Source organism: Mytilus edulis, chromosome 6 (genome assembly GCF_963676685.1).
Source record: "Mytilus edulis chromosome 6, xbMytEdul2.2, whole genome shotgun sequence".
NCBI lineage: Eukaryota > Metazoa > Mollusca > Bivalvia > Mytilida > Mytilidae > Mytilus > Mytilus edulis.
In genome coordinates, this window is record NC_092349.1 from 90,694,455 (window position 1) to 90,716,125 (window position 21,671).

General features: G+C 32.9%; 1 protein-coding gene across 1 annotated transcript in view; it reads left to right on the forward strand.

Annotated features, from left to right (window-relative positions):
- LOC139528878 (voltage-gated potassium channel KCNC1-like) overlaps window positions 1-8,092 on the forward strand; it is a 32,001-nt gene extending 23,909 nt beyond the window's left edge. The window contains exon 2 of the mRNA XM_071325115.1: window positions 4,670-8,092. Within this exon, the coding sequence (XP_071181216.1) occupies window positions 4,670-5,857 (1,188 nt within the window). The 3' untranslated portion in view covers window positions 5,858-8,092. The remainder of the gene's footprint in view (window positions 1-4,669) is intronic.
- Window positions 8,093-21,671: the final 13,579 nt, after the last annotated feature.

The window sequence follows — 21,671 nt, forward strand, 5'->3', positions numbered from 1 at the left end:
CGGAATTCTCGGTATAAATATCAAAATAATTGACGGGATTCAGTAATTAATGGAAAAATTCTGTCATTTGAAACATAAAACCAATTTTTATTGGTATACATTTAGAAAAAATCAATTTTACTTCACTTAGAATCAAACTCATCTTTGATCGGGTGGTGGTTGTCCAAACAAATAAATCAGTTCAGGAACGCAGTGAAAATGTCGTAACCAGCGATTGGTGGTAACATATTTACGACGGGTACAAAGGAAATGTATTTTTTGTTATAATCTCTGTTCGAAGTTTATCTATTTTATTGCTTTATTTCAAAAATTAGTCAGACGCACCGAATTCCTACAATCAAATCAAATATGTGTTGTTGCTTAGAAACATAACCGTGATATCATCTTATTATAAATATTGTCATAGTAAGCAATACATATTGACAATGGACTGTTACAGATGACAATATTAAATTGAGATAAACAAAAAAGTATCTGCGTCTTTCTTGTCCTATAAAGGTAACCAATAGGATGAAAGGCTAATTAATGTTATTTATATCTTTTGTTCTTCAAAACATACCAATAAAAATACTTCCATGCATAGACTAAATAGAAATTGTTCTGAACTTTAACAGTTCTTATCAAAACATGTCTGGATATTCAAGGATATCTACACCAAAAATATAATGCTGTACCTCAGTTATCATACATAATTAAATGTTTAGATCTTCTTGTGAAAAGAGGTATGGATATAGTTCGTTGTGTCTTCACTTGTTACTAGTAGTTAAAAAACCTATTTCTAGATGCCAAAATCTACTGGGATTTGTATATTGAATAGTCTAAATAATGTATATAGTAAGGATTACACAATAATTCTCTATATGTCCATAAAATCATAATATCATTCAACATTCAGACGTTGTTGTTGAAGACAGATTAGATACTTTATCGACGAACTGACATAACTTTGTGATACATTCCATTGAGGGTATTGCCAATCATAACAAATTTCATTGTATTCGAAAGAAAAGACCTAACTTGATTGCTAGTAAAATGTTGTTTTAATAAAGCAGACTCACTTCAAACTGGTTTAACTCTCAACATTTTGTTACTGTCCAGCTGAAGTTTTTACTGTCCAGCTATTATTTTTGTCCATCTGATAAGTTAAGCCTTTTTTCAACTGATTTTTATAGTTCGTTTTTATGTTGTACTATTATACCACTGTCCCAGGTTAGGGGGAGGGTTAGGATCCCGCTAACACGTTTAACCCCGCCACATTATTTATGTATGTGCCTGTCCCAAGTCAGGAGCCTGCAATTCAGTGGTTGACGTTTGTTTATGTGAAACATATTTGTTTTTCGTTCATTTTTTTTTTACATAAATAAGGCCGTTAGTTTTCTCGTTTGAATTGTTTTATATTGTCTTATCAGGGCCTACTATTGTTGAAGGCCGTAAGGTGACCTATAGTTGTTGATGTCTGTGTCATTTTGGTCTTTTGTGGATAGTTGTCTCATTGGCAATCATACCACATCTTCATTTTTTTATATTGTCCAGCTATCTTGGCCATCCTTTTTCGTCGTCGGTTGTCCCTCTGTGTGCATCTTATTTTCTGAGTAGTTGGGTATTAATGGTTTGTTGGGTCTGTTGTACTTTTTAAAAGAGGGACGAAAGATACCAGAGGGATAGTCAAACTTATAAATCGAAAATAAACTGACAACGCCATGGCTAAAAATAAAAACGACAAACAGACAAACAAAAGTACACATGACACAACATAAAAAACTAAAGAATAAGCAACACGAACCGTTTTTAGTGTTATTCAAGTTATCCAGTATTATATAATATCTGGAGGTGAAGGGAATGTACTCAAATCAATAAAACTATTATTACTTAGATGGGCCTATAGTTGTCCATTAATAGATCTCTAGGCTTAACTAAACAAAACAATTACAACTTAATTGTATCGTTACTCTATAGAAACACAAAACAACAAAACGAACGTTTTACATCTAAGTTTTTTCTATTTTTTTTATTTTAATTCTTAATGAAATATTTCACCAGCCTATGACTTACAGAAATCGATGAGTATCTTTAAATGAAAAAGTCGCATATAAAGCAAGGTCTACGACTGAAAAATGTAATTGATAAGCAGAATTTATTTTATGCTTTAAAAAAAAAATATGTCAGCATGCAACTTATAAAATTTAATATTCATCCGGTAATCGAACATTATGCATGTGTTAGCGCCTAACCAATTGATATTTTATAGTGTGTCTTTCTATGTTGTGATGTTAAACTATTGTTTCAGAAATGGGAGACGGTTTGGTAACATTAAAAAGTTTAAACCTACTGTAATTGTTTGCACCTGTCCTAAGTCAGGAATCTGATGAACAGTAGTTGTCGTCTGTTTGTGTATAGTTCATACGTGTTTTTCATTTCTCGTTTTTATCTAGATTAGACTGTAGGTTTAACCCCTGAGATCACCCCTAGTTATTTGATGGGGTTCGTGTTGCTTATTCTTTAGTTTTCTATGTTGTTAGTGATTTTGTTGTCTGCTTTTCTTTTTCATTTTTGGCCATGGCATTGTCAGTTTATTTTCGATTTATGAGTTTGACTGTCCCTCTCTTTTCTCAGTCTTTTCCCGTTTGAATGGTTTTACACTAGTAATTTTTGGGGCCAATTAGTAGCTTGTTGTTCGTGTTGAATGTCATACCTTGACCTATAATGGTTTACTTTTATAAATTGTTACTTGGTTTAAGAGTTGTCTCATTGTCACTCATACCACATATTCCTTTATCTATATATGATATTTTACTTTATTTTAAATGAATCTTGGCATTCAACAGAGGAGCCTATATTGTGTTCGGAGGGGAACTGTTCTGAAGGCGTGATTGACAAAGCCTTATGAGGATTTTAGGATCATATAGCCCTTAGCCTTATGATTATACTTTGGGCTTTAATGTCATAGCGTCACACGATTTTAGGAGTAAAGCCTAAAGCCTTATGCTTACACTTAAGCTTTAATGACATATCGTCATGTGAATTTATGATCATAGCGATGAGCCGTATGCTTTAATAACATTGACTCTAAGTGAATTTAAGATAATTCTTAGGCTATTTTGTCCAAATTCCCACTGATGTTTCCCTCTTGCTCAAGTAGAATTACGTGAAATCGTTAGTCAGAAAAGATATGAATAACGTTCCACGAATTAGCGTGGGTGTCGTTTTGGAATTGGTAATTTTTAATAATTTACATACTAGGATATTAATTCTTTGGAAATCAACAGAAAAAAGGAGTAGACTCATAAATGGCGTTTTCTACCATCATTGCCATGACACAGATTTCATTAATTACACATGGATAAAGTTGAATGTGTGTAATAATCCAATAAATGTTCCTTATAAAATACTCCTATACTGTCAAGTAATTAAAGACGCTAACTGTGTTTAAATGTTCATTTTTCAGTTCATCGACTCGGTGTCTGTTGTCTTTTGTTAGTTATACATATCAACCGAAGTGTTGTCAAGCTGTTTAACCACGCTAAATTTCAAATGACCTGATTCTGATATCACTTCTTTTAAGTTCAGTTCAGGTGCCAAATCTTAAAATTAGTTCAATATATACATTCGTAAATGTTTCTAGATTTAAACATTATTTGAATGATGTTCTACTCAACTGTAATGAATAAGGAGTTGCCTATTTCCGAATGTCTTGTTGGGTAAGAATACTTTTAACTCAAAGAAACAGAAAAGAAAATTGTATTTATCGGAATAAGTTACAGGTACAAATCTACGATAACATAGATAATAGAATACAAAAAAAAATAGTTAAGTGGCATATAAGAAACAAAACAACAATAAATTAAAGAAAGGCCAAAACGAAAGCGTTTTAAAAAATGTATTTATACATGTTATTGGTGAGGATGTATGAAGGAGTGATTGATTAACTGGTTGATATTAAACGCAACTTTAAGCACAATTCTGATACTTTGTTGTGGCCAGTTTTTTATGGCTAAAATAAGCCGGAGTTCCTATAGGGAACCATAGATCTTCAGTAGGAAACTAACAACTTTTATTAGTGAATTTAGATTAAAGTCGAATGCACCTGTCACGTGCGGGATTCGAACTAGGCTAGTGATATAGTAGTTCGAGTTCTACCACCACTGAGTGACCGGGACCTATATAAGGATTTGACTGTATTTTTATCCGTTTCTTTTATTATCCGAATATTATAAGATATGTTTAAAATATAAATGACCAGAACAAAAAGAAGTGACTGTTTATCTTGTTATGCAAATATAGAATAAAGAGATGTAATATGAGACAAGCATACAACAAAGGTTAAAACTTAAAGGGCCGATGTTGAAATAACTTCAGGTCACTATGAGTAATATATAACCACAACAAAATATGTCCCAAGTATCTGAACATTTTGTTATAAAGTTATACACAATTTTATTACAAATTGACATCTAAAACTGCATAATTTGTATTTTCGTTTGATCATATGATTGTGGATCCGGTATTTTCGTTTTTATACATTTCCGATTGATTTTTCATACTTCCTTCCCTTTGAAACTTATCTTAGTAAGAAGAGCTGGGAACTTATCCCTCTTAATGCGTATTCTTATTGTTATCATTGCTTTTATTTTCGTTAAAAATCTCACATTGTTGTTCTTTATTTTTTCAGGTCTACGCCGTAATTTCGTTGCTTGTCGTACTAGTGTCCATCACAGTGTTTGTTCTGGAGACATTGCCATTCTTTGGCGCCATAACAGTGCATGCCAAAAACAGTAATGTTACAAGTGACGATCTTCGAAAGGAATTCGACATATTTGATGACGTCAGCCCATATGATGTTCTTTTAATCATTGATAATTTGTGCAACTTATTCTTCTTTACAGAATTCCTAATCAAACTTATAGCAGCACCTTCAAAACGGCGTTACTTCCGGTCGCCAATGTCTATTGTAGAACTGACATGTTTAATACCATACTATATAGCGATAGTTATTGTTTTTGCTCATCCAGATCCAATACAAGTCTTCGAGCTCATACGGGTACTAGTAGCGTTACGAGTTCTCAGAATCTTCCGTATCTTTATAATAATGAAGCATTTTCTAGCACTTAAAATACTTATGTATACTATCGCAGCTAGCACAAAAGAGCTGTTTTTGTTACTTCTAGTAGTTATTATAGGAGTGCTTGTGTTTGCCAGTATGGAATATTATATGGAAATATTTTCGGACCAGGCTTCTGATTTTGACCATATTCCTCTTGCTTTCTGGTGGGCTCTCATCACCATGACAACAATCGGATACGGAGATATCGTACCGAAAACAGCTCTAGGGTACATTGTGGGTTCAATGTGTGCAATTAGTGGAGTGCTTACGATTGCCTTGTCGGTACCCGCCATAGTAAACAATTTCACTCTTTACTATACTCATGCGCAATCAAGACAGAAACTACGAGAACGGAAGCGGAAGTTCAACAAGGATAAATGGAAGAAGTTCATTGACAAATCAAAAGGCGGTTCACTTTTTAAGGCAATAAAGGTATTGTTGCCGAAGAAAGATGGTACTAGTTCTGTCGGACAGGGAACAAGTTCAAATATTATACCAAAGATTGAGAGAAGACTAAATGGAAATAAAATGGAGGACAATGACCATCCTGTACCGCTTCCTAAATCAGCAACAAATTATCCCAAAATATTTACTGTGTCATCAAAAAACAATGATAAAGTTACCACAAGTTTCAAAAATGGAACTGCTCATCAAAACGGGCATGCGCAAAAACAAAATGTTTTGCCAATGAAAGAAATCAGGGAAGATTCTATAATAATTGAAAATGGCAGTACAACGTTAACGGAAATTATTTAAATTTCATTGGGCATTAATTCATAATTCTATAAATTTGTACTTCAAACATTTACTTCTTCGCACCGGAAAACAATCTGTGTAAGAGTGGTTAAGTTTATATTAAACACTCGTTGTTTTGACAAATCAACTTCATAACGAAGGGTGCACAATGTAATGAAAGAAGTTGAAACAGTCTAAAATGTGAAGGGGATTTGTGCTAGCTTTCTGATATTTCGAGAACATTAACAAATCAATGGCGTATGAGGTAGATCGTATTCATCGATGCAATGAATTGTATTTATCTCTTGTTTGATGCTTTTTTATTAGTTAATTAAAGGAACTACAAAATCTAATATAAATACAGAGACTGTGCAAAACCTTGTTTACAAGAATCTGATAACATCCGGTGTATTTCTGTTCTGGTAATTACTACATCAATGAATTTTCAGCCTTCAAATCTTTAAAAGTGTATTAATCTAACAAAACCAGATTATTCCAAAAGTTACTTGAAACTGAAAGATTCTTTAAAGCAAAGCTTGGACATATATCATCTGTAATTTAATCAGATTTGGGCAAGCTTTCCACGTCTCTTCTGCAAAATGGCATAAAGCTGTATCGAGGAAAATTGTTTCTCCCATTTTTATCGGCTCCTTGATGAAAGGAATTTCGCTACTCACAATTTCATTGGTTCCTTGATAAAAGGAACTTCGCTACTCATAATTTCATTGGTTCCTTGATATTTTGTAACTCTTATGTATTTTGCTTGATATTTTTTTTTATGGGGAACGAATAATTGCTTACTAGTATCTAGTAATATATAGAATTATTGTGTAAAATGGGGATAGAAAATAAGGTTTGCCTCCCTAGGTATCATTCTTGTTATAAATAGCTACATTAGCTTACAGTCAAAACTCTTGCTGGATAAAATGTTGTTTTTTTTTACAGAAAATGCATCATAAATTTTTTTCACCCCCATCAGTCATCTATTAGGTGATGTGATCACACAAATTCATGCCAATAAAAGTACCACAAACCATAAAAGATTGATAAATTTGATACTTTAAAACCTTCTTTTTTTCTGCTAATTTAGTTGTTTTCATCAGGCAACTTTACTTAATTACGGTAATATTATCTTTCAATCCCTCTGTTTTAATGTCCGAAAAAAAAATGTCATTTAGTTTTAAGATAAGAAAAATAACTTTTAATAATTAAAAACAATACTATTAATTGAAACATTACTAGTCGTTCACTCCATGGCTTCATATGCACCAGAAACGGGACCCGTAGACACAACTTTTTTGCTCACTAAATTATCAAAAACTTAAAAATCGGATTTGTCTTTAATAGATATAGGAAGATGTGGTGTTAGTGCCAATGAAACAACTCTCCATCCAGATAACAATTTATAAAAGTAAACCATCATAGGTCAAGGTACAGCCTTCAACACAGAGCCTTGGCTCACACCGAACAACATGCTATGAAAAGCCCCAAAATTACTAGTGTAAAACCATTCAAACGGGAAAACCAACGGTCTAATCTATATAAAAACACTTTAAGGCAAACACATTTAGGACATATATTTTACACGAAGTAAGTTATGTTAAAGCGAAACTCAAATCAGAATAGAAAGAACTTTGTGTTAAAAAGTTTTATATAAAGACATATAATTCAAGTTGATATTTTCAGTTATAATTTTAATTATAGCATTTCATGAAAATTCATTTGAAAAAAGCAAGGCTGTATCTTTATTCTTCAAATTGACTTATCAGTTTATAAAGCCTGTCTCTCTGGTTTTGTAATTTTCCACAGTCAAACAAAGGATTGAAAATAACAATATATACATGCTTGACCATTACCCTTAACCTGCCCCTGTATATATCATACACGTGTTGAGTACATTTTCGCTGAACTAGTACAGATTTTGGTTTAGGGGCCATCTGAAGCCCGCTTCATGTTACAGGATTTTCTGGCTGTGTTGTAGACCCTTTGTGCTGTTTTCTGCTCTTTAGTCGGGTTGTTGTCTCTTAGACACAATATCCATTTCCAATCTCAATTTTACCTTAGGGCACTGATAATCATTTTTTATATCAATTATGGTAAACATTTTATCAATTTTATACAATTCATTTTAACTGATGACATGTAACCTTTTGTTTTGATACATATGCTATATGTATTTATTAAGTTTTGTTTATGTGATGAGAAAGCTTTAAATTAACCAGTTATGTTTGAAAATAAACTATGATGAAAAAATTATGTTAATGCTTTTGAATTTGTCCTTCAACTGTGACCACCACTAATGAGTTTTATGTTGACGGGACTCCTAACAAATAAAATAACAAAAATTCCGAACTCCGAGGAAAATTCAAAAAGGAAAGTCCTAAATCGAATGGAAAAATCAAAAGTCAGAACACACCGAAGAAATTTATAACTGCTGTCATATTCTTGACTAAATACAGGCATTTTCCAGTGTAGACAATGATGGACAAAACCTGGTTTAAAACCTTTCTTAGACTAGCCAAACCTCTCATTTGTATAACAATCGCAGAAAATTCCATTATACACAAGTATTGACAACAATATGTGTAAAAAACAGACAGACATAATAGACAAAAATGTCAAAAATGAGGAACAACCGTCAACATTGTGTTATAATCATACTCACTGAGTTACAATTCTGGTATCTCTGATGAATATTTTACAAATACACCTGAAATGAGGGACAACAAGCACAAGATGGACATTCAAACGCATAGATCGAAAATAAACTGGCAAAGCCATGGCTAAAATAAAAGACAAACAGACAAATGCTAGTACAAAAACTGGGGATGATCAATTGATGCCACCGGTGTTTTGTCTCGGAGGATACACCTGTGCTGACTCAGTATTATTGATACATACTCTTAGAAAACGTACTGTTCATAAAAGTCAAACAGACCTGCATATTAAGCTTGAAATGTCTTGATGTAAAATCTTTATCATTTTTGAATATTGATGAAATATATGAAGAATATGAATACGATTATTAAGGTAAAAATTCAATAAGTGGAGAATGTGTCTACGGGACATAGCAGATGCCCATGCTTGCATATAACAATAAAAAAGAACTGAAAACTGACTCGAATTCCAAAATTAGTTATTTTTATGATAATAAGCATTGTGCATAATTATGTTTCATTACATTTGGTTGAGGCAAACTAAGGTAAGGAAATGACCGTACAGACGAACAAGGGTAACACACAATTCCCCATTGACTCAGCGGGCATACACAGAGAAGGGCGACATATTCTTCACAAAAACTTTTCGATATTTTAACGTCCTGTCCACATGTATGCTCTTCAACTTCGTACTGTATTTTGCCATTTTTAGTCTTTTGAAACGAGTGTTTCTGATGAATCTTTTGTAGACGAAACGAGCGTCTAGTGAACAACGTTTTTATCCTAGTTTTCATTATGAGTTTAAACCGTTTTTACCTAATTATTTGTTAGACATTTCAGATTTTTGGTTCTTAATATTTTTAAAGAAATTCTTAGGGAGTGGATATTTCTTGATGAAATGAACAACACAGAATTCATGTGATGATACTAATTAATTACTACTTACAGATAGTTAATGGCTTATTTATGTGTTCTAATGGACTTCTGGGCTGATGAATTTAGATAATGATCTTAAATGTAAATCCTCAGACTTACTATATCTATGTAATATCAATATTACTTACAGCAGGTGGTTAGAAATATAAATCAGGCGATTAAAATATCATAATGGAAATTTGTTTTTGTCAGGATGTTAGGAAGGAAGATCTGCAGACATGTTCATATCGAAATAAAGAAAAAGACAATAGATCAGACAACAAAAAATGAGTGAAAATTAAAAAAAACAAAGCAAAAAGAATTATCTAAGGATGCATCAGTTATTCTTTTGTAACATTTCTTTTCGTATTGTAACTACTGTTTTTTAATTATTGTCCAAAAGAATTATACGTATCCTAAATCTGGTATCACAACTAACATTATCATAGAAAACCAGATGTGTGTGCTTTCTTTTGACTTTTTTTGCAGTCATTACATTTTTAGAATCACTACTTAAAAAAAAAGCAGAAAGCAAAAATAAAATCTCCTTGTCGGTCTTTTCTTATTTTCACATGAGTCGGGTTTCCAGGAGACGCTAGTCAAAAAAAAAAAAAAAAAAAAAAGAAGATAAAAAAATGTTTTTTCCATTTACAAACAAATTTGATCTATTTGATTCCAGCCAGAAAAATCAAAAAAAAAAAATCGACACGGCGTCATTCCAACTCATCTTTAGAATTATTCATCGAATTTGACATCATCTCAGTTCAAGAATCTATGACAAACAACACGATTTGAAATTTTAAATCAATAAATCCACCCCGTTCCTCCCATCTTAGCAGCAATATATCAACTTCATCTGCATATAAAATATACATCTCCAAACTCATTCAAAATTCAAGAAGCATCTGCTTATCACACTTTATAAAACGTCACCAGTGTCTTAGCAGAAAGATAATGATCAAGGGTTATTTCAAAGTTCTTTTTCTAAAAAATCTCATTGTAAGATATCATGAATAGTTGAAAAATATCCGTATCAACGTCACAAATAATACACGATGGTCTTGAAGTATAGTTTTTAGCCAATACATTGTAGGTAGAGTCGGTGTTTGTCATCTTAATGATGTGTTATAGTGTTCTCTTTGTTTGTCTTTGAATAGATATTTAACCTTAGCAGTTTAGTCTACTTGGTTTTGCACGGTATTTATACATTGTGAAATAAAGTTGAGAATGGAAATTGGGAATGGTTCAAAGAGACAACAACCCGACCATACAACAGACAACAGCCGAAGATCACCAACAGGTCTTCAATGCAGCGAGAAATTTTTGCACCCGGAGGCGTCCTTCAACTGGCCCCTAAACAAACATATATACTAGTTCAGTGATAATGAACGCCATACTAAACTCCAAATTGTACACAAGAAACTAGAATTAAATATAATACAAGACTAACAAAGGCCAAAGGCTCTAATTGTTCATTATTGTATTCTTGTCTTTAATTTTTGCTAACGTATTTCGCCTATCGAGCTCGAGTATCTATTCATCTTTTTTTTTATTAAATAGTTAATTGTTTTATAGTTATTAGAATAAAAACATAAAGTTGACTGATATACCCCAATAATTAAATTTGGATTTAACACGTCTTCTGATTGGCTGAGTCGTTTTGTTTATCATATCATAGACAATTTTGTCATGTGACCCTGACGTCATCAACGTTTTTTCATGATTTACGCCGGTTTAGAATGAAATTTAGAATTAAATTATAAGAAATAACAGTAATATTTTGTCAGTCTATTCGAAATAACATAAAAAATGTGGTGCACACTGTTAAATAGCCCGCTACCTGCGTTATTCAGTGTGCACCACATTTTTATGTTATTTCGTCATAGACCGAACACATATTTCAGTCATTCCTTAAGTGTTTAACATTTGAAACCTAATTTGACTGATTGCCTTGTCAAAGGTTTCGCTAGCTATAACATCCTGATTAATCTAACATATTATATGTAAGAAAATGCCTTTACTCTGTCGCGAAATGACAAGTTTTTTTCTATTCGTTTGATGTGTTCGAGCTTTTGATTTTGTCATTTGAATTGACGAAAGACTTTCAGTTATGATTTTTCCTTGGGATTCAATATTCTTGTTACTTTAGTTTTGTTTTCGAAAATAACTGCTAAATGAATTAACTTTGGCAGAATGTAAATTCAATATAGACTCTAATCTGCATTTTGATATTCTTTGGAACTACACCAGAATATTTTTTTTTATTAAGAACGTCATGTTACGATTAATGATACATCGTGTACCATTACCATACTTAACATCACTGCAATGATTTATTAAGAACCGAAAATATAGAAACAAATTGACCTCTTTGCGTTCAAATGTGCTTAAAAAATCATAAATTTTTTTTGTTTAAAAAATAGTCTAAAAAACATGGTTTATCTTTTTTTTTAAATTTATTTTTAGGTTTTACTTAATGATGTACTGAGGTAAGGTTTTGGAATAAGTGTCACATGTTCGGACTCCTCAGTGTTTATCCATACGATTCAAGGTAAAATATTTTGCCCCATAACCCCTCTTTATCTTTTAACATTAGACTAAATAGCTCATAAAAGGTCATATGACAAAATTTAAGCAGATTCTTATTTTTTTCTTTTGATTTGAGACCTAAATAAAACTAATGCAAATACAAGGTAAAAGTCCAAGTCTGATATTTTATGCGTTCCCCTCAGTTTTAGTTCAATTAGAAGACACGTTACATAATGAATTAAATAATAAGATGATAGACTAAATACTGGGATCCAATCAGAAGACGCGTTACATCATACATTAAATTATATCAGAACAACAAAAAACTTCAAGGAAGAACAAGCAATATGAAAAAAAAACAAATTAGAAAAAAAGTTGGCATTATTTTAAATTTAGCTTTGCACTCGATGGATCTTAGCTCATAATATTTCATAATTCTTTGCTAATGGGTTTTAATCACTTCTTATATAACTTGTCCTTGTTGTCCATCAGCATGTAAATACCGGAAGTTTTGTTGTATGCATTTAGTTTCCACTGCATTCCCGTCAGACGAACATCCATCTTAGAATGAGGAAGCACTTGGTAATTTCCTTTCAATCCTTAGTACTTAAATCGATTTACAGTTGAACTATCTGAACCATGGGGAAGTTTTTGGTCCTGAAATAATTTCAAATGTCACGATAACTTACAAATAATGTTGTATCATACAATTTTGCGGAGAGTGTTTTCTTATAGAAAGTACCTGCACATGTACCTTGTGCACGTTTGATCTAATATGAATTTCTATTGAAGTGTGTGTTGTAAAACGTAAAATAGAAAAAAAATCCGGCACTCCGAGGAAAATTCAAAGTAGAAAGGCCATTAACAAATAGCAAAATCAAAAGCTCAAAATCATCAAACATATGGAAAACACTTGTCACATTCCTGACGAGGGACAGACATTTCAGTATGTAGCAAACGATGTGATTGAACTTGTAAGATGGTGATCTTAAATGTAAATCCTCAGACTTACTATATCTATGTAATATCAATATTACTTACAGCAGGTGGTTAGAAATATAAAACAGGCGATAAACATATCCTCATGGTTATTCATTAAACATTTGTGTCAGGATGTCAGGAAGGAAGATCCGCAGACGTGTCCATATTGAATAAAGAAAAGGACACAATAGATCCAAATATATTCCATCAACGACAGACACCAAGGAATAGCACAAACAGTAGTGACGTTCGAACGTAACTAACATTACTACCACTGGGTCGATGCCTCTGCTGGCTGACTATTAGTCCCCGAGGGTACCACCAGCCCAGTAGCCAGTACTTCGGTACTGGCATGAAAATACGAATTTTTTTATGTTAAATTTGCTGTTACAAAATATTAGAAATTATTATAAATTAAGGAATGTATCTCCCTCATGCAAAGCTCTGATTTCTTGCACGGATTTGGCTATACTTTTTGGACCTTTTGGATTATAGCTCTTCATCTTTTATATAAGCTTTGGATTTCAAATATTTTGGCCACGAGCATCACTGAATAGACATGTATTGTCGAAATGCGCATCTGGTGCAAGAAAATTGGTACCGTTAATTTTATAACAAGCATTCTCGAACTCTAAACATGTATATTTTTACAATACTCGTCCAAACAATTTTCATGACAATAATAGTATGGAAAGGCAATTTCTTAATTATTTAGACTGCAAACGCCATAACAATTTTTCAAACCAAAACCATACCACAAACACATGAATGTTGGATGTAAACAATACCGAGACTCATCGTATAGCAATGCAAATTCACACTCGGTAAAACAGTCATATTCGGGAATATGGGAATGCTGGTATTCAAACTTGGTTTTAAAATTATATGGACTACAAACGATAAGACACATTATCTAAACTGTACCATAACAGAAACATAAACAATAAATACATGAATGTTGGATGTGCATACTCGATATGACAGTTATATTCAGGGATAGGCCATGTTTTGTTTAACCGCATCTAAGACGGAGTAAAATTTTCATTAGTTAAATTAGACAAAAATACATTGTATAGATCGTGATGCTGTCCATAAAATTTACGGAGTGTTTATTTTTTAATCTTTAATCCTCACAACTCTTTTTGAGCAGTTTCTACGTAATGAGCACACTCCTGTTTATGAAATCAGTATAAAGTTGACATTCACGAGCATGATCAATGATCTGTGAACAACAATTAAGAAAGATGTTTATTCGAACATCTTGATGATCCAGCTATGTATAGTTCTGTATACGGGGTTTTGTGAAGTTTCGCTATCCACTATAATGACGGTAGATTTTCTTCGTTTTCTTTGATGTTAATAACATATGAAAAAAGGACAGATTTGTGATTTTGCAAAATTACTTCCCAAATAAATAATGTTAAGAACATGTAGGATTACAGTTGTGCTGTTTATTCCAAGCTGTTTTGTGAGACATTGTAAACAATTGTTTTTACATACGGAGACAACATTATTTGAGGTTTTATCTGCTGGAACAACGACATATTTGTCATGCAAAGTGGATACAGCACCTACAACCTTCGGGTTCCTGATTAGGTTAGAAACCCTTGTGCTCATAGAACATCGTAGTTTCTGAATGCAAGATTGAATATCTATGATACATTCAGACAAAGTGTCCAGTTCTGGAATGTATGGTTCGCGCTTTACCAATATTCCAGGTTTATATAATTTGGACATCTTTGTGTTCAACTGCATCAGAACCGTCAGAACAACAAACAAGTACAAGAAGGTCAACTGCATCTGAACCGTCAGAACAACAAACAAGTACAAGAAGGTCAACTACATCTGAACCGTCAGAACAACAAACAAGTACAAGAAGGTCAACTGCATCTGAACCGTCAGAACAACAAACAAGTACAAGAAGGTACACGCCAAAAAAACATTTAATTAATAAACAAAGAAAAACTTTGACATAATGTTAAACCCTGTATGCTAACATTCCCATGAAAATTTTTAGAATTGTTTGTACGTACATTGAACGACAAATTTATGTGACGTATAAAATTTTCTGACGTCAGACACTCAAATCAATAAATGTGTTCGTAGATAGTAGATGTTTTTGTGTTCTGTTAAATTGTTCCTTTTAAAATTGTTATACGATGATGACTGATGTACCCATATTTTGACTATTATATTTATTGTGTCTGTTTATTTAACGCATCAATGTAAAAATATCGGAAATTGATGAGACTGTCATGAAAGTGAGAGGGTTAGCGCTATAGAACCAGGTTTAATCCACCGTTTTCTACATTTGAAAATGCCTGTACCAAGTCAGGAATATGACAGTTTTTGTCCATTCGTTTTTGATGCGTTTTGTTATTTGATTTTGCCATGTGATTATGGACTTTCCCAATTGATCTTCCTATAAGTTCAGTATTTTTGTGATTTTACTTTTTAAATAATAAACAAAGAAAAACTTTGACATAATGTTAAAGGAAGCTTTGTACTTGATGTGTCTTATCTCATAATGTTTCATAATTCTTTGTTAATGGATTAAATCACTTCTTATATAACTTGTCATAGTAGTCAATTTGCATGTAAATACCGGAAGTTTTGTTTGAATGCATTTAGCAACTACTGCATTCACTTCAGACGAACATCCATCTGATAATGAGGAAGCACTTCAGATTTTCCTTTAAATCATAAGAATTTAAATCGATTAACAATTGTACTGTCTGAACCACATGGAAGCGTTTGGTTCTAAAATAATTTAGAATGACAAAACTACTTACAAATAATGTTGTAGCATACAATTTTTTGGAGATGTACCATGTGCACGTTAGGTCTTAAGATGAATTTCTGTTGAATTTTGTGTTGTCAAACGTAAATTAACAAAAATACTGAACTCCGAGGAAAATTCAAATCGGAAAGTCCCTTATAATATCAAATGGCATATCAAAAGCTCAAAAACACCTGCCTAGAGGAATCAGACGCTTACCTACTAACCTGGCAGATATGCCCAAAGAAATTAGCCGCTGAAATTATACCCTGACAGGTATTCTTAAAAGAATAAGACTTATAGCCAGAAAAAAGTTAAAATGATAAAAGATAACGAACTCCGAGAAAATTCAAAACGGAAAGTCCAAATGGCAAAATAAAAAGTTCAAAAATATCAAACGAATGGATAACAACAGCCATGATCCTGACCTGGTACAGGCGTTTTCAAATGTAGAAAATCGTGAAGCTAGATAAACCTCTCACTTGTATGGTAGTCGCATAACATTCTATTGTATTGACAACGATGTGTGAACAAAACACAGACATATTAGGTAAACATCTTAAAAATGGGAGAACAACAGTCACCATTGTGTTATAAACTTAACCACTACAAAAACGAACAAATACGCCAAAAAACACAAAAAAGGTATACAGACGAAGCAAACTAGCAAAAACAAGCTACAACATTACAAAAATTCGCCATAGCAAAATAACAAAATGACGGGATGTAAAAGTACCAAGTCACGTCAAATGGAATAAACAGTAAAATTAATATTCACAAAGACAAAGAAAAGACTACAATAACTATAAAACGTTATAAATATTATTAACAACGTCAGTCCCTACAAATGTATTAGAAGCTTATTACCAATAAGATGTGTTCAAAGGAAGTAGACGCTTACTTCTAAGCTGGCAGATACGCCAAAAGAAATTCTTCGGTTAAATTATAACCAGACAGATATGGGGATATGGAAATGAGTATCTTGGTCTTGCTGAAAAGAATATAATATTATTCTTACAAACAGAATGAAGTAAATAAATTTGTACAAATATTTATTAACATGATTTCGTCGCGCGAAACCGAAAACCCGTTCAAGTTTTAGGTGAACATAAATATTCTGTTGAAAAAATTCCTTCCCAAAGGAAAATCAAATGGTCGTCCTCAAGAATATTACTTGTTGTGTGTTTTTGAAAAAAAAAGAAAGTTCCAGCATATAAGATCATATAAGAGAAATGTACTATAATCTATTAGATATGTTACATAAACACGGTATGATATATGTGACAAGCACACGAGTCTTTAGTGAACGTGATCAGTAATCCTTTATCGTTGCGTGTTCGGAATTCAATAAATGATTGCTCGTCGTTTTACCGATGGTATTTTCTGTAAGATGGTTTGGAATAAAGGATTTTTAATACACATTTATTCCATTAATTAAAGGAAATGATTAATGTAAATGTACTTGTATATGATTGGTGATTTAATGGTCTATATTTAGACTTTAAAAAAAATTTCAAATAGAGATAAAATACGCTCAGCGGGAGACATTTTTTCTTTCAAGCTTAACCTCATAAACTTTTCTATTGAATGATGGTCTACTTTTGCTGCTCTTGTTTGACGTCACGAACAATAATTTTAACACATCAAACATAAGAAATGTCGTTAGAATAATATTGAAAAAGCTGCCTCCAGTAAAATCAGAACTTAAATTATATCAAATTTTTATTCCGGAACGATAAAAAAAATGAATGATTGTCAAGTAGAGATACGACAAAATGACAATAGAAAAAACACCAACATGCGTGTCACGTCATGGCATATACGAAAAATAAAGATAATCTTAGCAAATGCAACCAAGGTATCGAGCTCGTAAGTAAAACAAATTTTTATCGAGTCATCTCTCAGTCTTCTTGTGGTAATCTGCAGAATAACAAGAATTTAACACATTTACTCTATGATTGGTTCAGATTTGAGGTCGTGGTTTCTTTATTGTCGACTACACAATAGTTTTTCTCATTGTTGATGGTCGTAGGGATGTTTATTATCATGACTTACATCCATTGATTTCATTTGAACTTTGGTGACTAGTTGTTTCATTGATAATCATACTTTATGCCTTAGATATGTAAAATTATTGCCCACTGTGCGTTGAAAACCAATAGTAAATACATAAAACTATATAATGTATAATTACTTTAAATATCACAACGTTACATTTGGAATAAGCGGAGGCAAATTTTCGTTCTTTTCTGGATTCGGACTCATGTTATAGGGATACCGAGACGACACTGCCTGCAATGTGAATTTAGTGCTATACAACTCTCTGTCACCTGGACTGTACTAAAAATTAGATTTCGATGGCCTATATATAGCTATTATAACCATTTCTCGTCTGTAGAATCAAGAGTTTTATTAAATACATGATATAGTAGGCATGAATATGGCATTTATTCTGGTTGAGCAACATTATCTGTCGTAAAGGATCGTTAGATGCAGTCACATAAATAAGTATTGGATAAGAAGTTTAGACAAGTGGAACACTCAACGACAGGCGTACTTGTTTAGTATGTATAAATGCATGTATACCTCGAGATCTGTATTGGTGGGATTTTTGTTTGGTTGCTGTCTTATTTCTTGAGATCTCACAAAAATACTTAACCTCGCCAAGCAATGATCAGGAGCCGCTGGCCTTATTAGTCTTGTATGTTTTATTTAATTTTACTTCATTTATATTTTTTTTTTAAGTTTAAATGACGGCCATTTTCAATGAACTAGAAAGCGTTTTTAATTAGGGACCCACATCCGATTTTCCCGCTGCGTTGAAGACTCATTGCTGGACTTCGGCTGTGTTCTGCTCTAGATCTTGGTCGGATTGTTATCTTTCTGAGATATAATGATATGAAAATACATTTCAGTCATATCAAGAATATATATGAAACAACGATGTTTTGTCCTATTAATATCAGATGAGTAATTATGTATTGTCTTTGCTTTACTTTTCTTATACAGTGTCCCGGATGTTACCGTGTTACTTCGAAGAATAAATCAAAATGTTAGGCTTTGTTACCGAGACAATTAGTATGAATTATTACCTTTTAGACCATTAAAGAAGCCAGTTACTAAAGAGAAAGGGATGAATAACGGCATCATATCATTAATGACACTTTATTCGGATTATAGAGGTGTTTCTGAAGGGATCATACTAGTAGTAATTAAATGTTGACAAATTAGATAAAGTCATGTTTCTATCTATAGTACAGGGTTTATCCAGAAAACATATTTCACACATAATTCTAATCTATACCAAGCGGGATCTCCTCTATAACCATACAAAGTCGAAAATATTGGTGATATGACGTATAAATGTAGTGTTTGAAACAAACTATTTTTAGCAGAAAATGCCATATTTGTTTTAGATACAACGAAATGATCCGATTTGGAGACTGTTATCGATCAGTGTCTTAAATGCATTCCCCTAGCTCATTCGAGAGCCGTGGAGTAGTGGTCAGTGCAACGGACTACTAACACAAAGGTTCCTGGTTTGTTTCCCGGTCTGGGATAAAAATTTCAGGGACTGAATTTTCGGCTCTCCCTTGACACCATTTGCGAGTATGGTCGTGAGGAAAAGATGATAGTCCGTCGGAAGAGGACGATAAATGGCTGACCCGTGTTAAGAGAGAACCATATCTCTTGCACGTAAAAGACACCCTTGAAGATTTCGCAAAAAAGAGCAGGCTAATGCCGCTACAAGGCAGCACTCGCACCCGCAAAGTGAAAAGGAAGGAATTAATAGAAGTTGCAAAACTTGTTTCCCAATCCACTATAAATAGATATGTTTAATCTAAGCGCATTCGACGTATTACCCGCGAAATTTATGAACTCTTTTGTTTCAACACTTTCACAATTGTACCGCGATCTTCTGTTTTATGAAAATAAGGAGATATGTTTTGATAGCCTGTGAGTCAACAGTCAATGCGAATCCAAAAGACGGACTATAAAGTAAGCAATATGGGTCATTGTACATACTTTAACACTTTGTCTTGTGAAACATATACCGTATGATATAAAAGGCATCGACATGACAAAACGAGAAACAATTTAAATGAGAAAACCAACAGACACCTATAATAATCGACTTCTCACGACACCTTTATACTTATTATTCTGAGTCTAATTGATACACAGATAAGAGTTGGAGAACACTACTTATCTGTTACATGTTCAAGTTACATACATCTAGCTGTTAACTATAGCATTTTAAGAGAAGTATCTGAGCTTTTTGTGATTTGTTTTTTGATATTGATGTCTTTTGTTCTGTTTTATGGTCAGTACTGATTTACTACGTGTAGCAGTTTACACCAACTAATTTTAGTTTGTTCAAATATATTTTTACACTATACTGTACCAAGTTATAAGGGAAAAATGAGGGGGTTGGTGTTTAATCGTTAAGTACTATGAAATGCCGCCGTTTGTTACTGTCTTTAATATTATGTTTGTTGGTTCATTTTTATGTGTGGTATATATATCAGGCTTTATATATGTAGGACTCTAAAGTGCGATGGGGACGCTAAAGTACGATGGTCACGCTAAAGTGCGATGGTCCACGCTAAAGTGCGATGCTTCCATACGCTAAAGTCCAATGGTCCGCGAAATTATAGATGTAAGAAACGTAGTTTGATTATGAAGTCAATAGTCTTTTATAAAAACTAAAAATGAATATTCTGGAAGATAGATTAGGAATATTTGATTAACATTTTTTTTACATCAAATGGCCATCACTTACTAGTAATTGATTTAAACTTAACCGTTCTTTGTCGGCTGTAGCGCAATGTGTATTTTTTTGCGAGTGCTGGAAGAAGAACTTATATTCCACAGTCAAAAATCATCGCACTTTGGCGTGACCAACGCACTTTAGAGAACCATCGCACTTACAGCAATGAACCAACAAACAAAGTATCGGAAACAGTAACACAATAAGGGTTTATATACGTATTTGTTTTTATCTTCGTCTATTTCTATTGTTGAGTTTATTGTATGTAGAGAACATAATTCACAAAGAAAAACAGCTTTAGCTTCAGAAACATGATTTAGTTGTAAGTTGTATATGGCTTTAAATAAATTCCAATAAATATCGATAATGCTAGCTTGTTCTTTGAGTCCCAAATCTTTGTTAGATGGTTGTTTTGTATCGTTTTGATACGAACCCCTTTTTAACTGGTAATATGCGATGGTAGGTTAGGAGGAGGGTTAAATGCTCGAAACATGTTTAAGCTAGTTTAAGCTAAAGAGATTCTGCATGTGCACGTTCACAGTTATGGTCCTGACAAATGTGATTTAGTAGTTGTCATTGTTTGCTGGCTATCATACTTGATTTTCTCGAAACGGTACTAGTAATATTAAATATGTATAATGTTTCACTTGCATGTTGTCTGTATACCGATAATATTGAGTTGCTTGTGTATTCTGGACAGTGTTTTTTTTCTCGAAGGAACCTTATGTTTTCATTTGTTGAATTTAACACTTCAAACTTTGGTCCTAAAATTAAAGCATTTGGCTTATCTAAGATATATCTTAATGTTTTGCATCCCTAAGGGAACATGGTTGTCACCGATCTTTTGTACTCTCAAAGCCTATACGTTAATACATTACACTGAGGGTGATTAAATGATGTATATATTGAATGGACATGGGCATATTTATATAATGACCTTGCATTAAAATGTTTGTGTCGTGCAGTTGTTGCTTAGTTGACATTACCCCAATTATCCCATTTTTAGCTCACCTGGCCTATAAGGCCATGTGAGCTTTTCTCATCACTTGGCGTCCGTCGTCGTCGTCGTCGTCTGTCGTCGTTAACAATTTTTCAAATATCTTCTCCTCTGAAACTACTGAATGGATTTGAATGAAACTTAGCATGATTGTTCCTTAAATTATCCTGCACAAAGTGTGTGCTTCGATTTTTGATCCGTCAAAA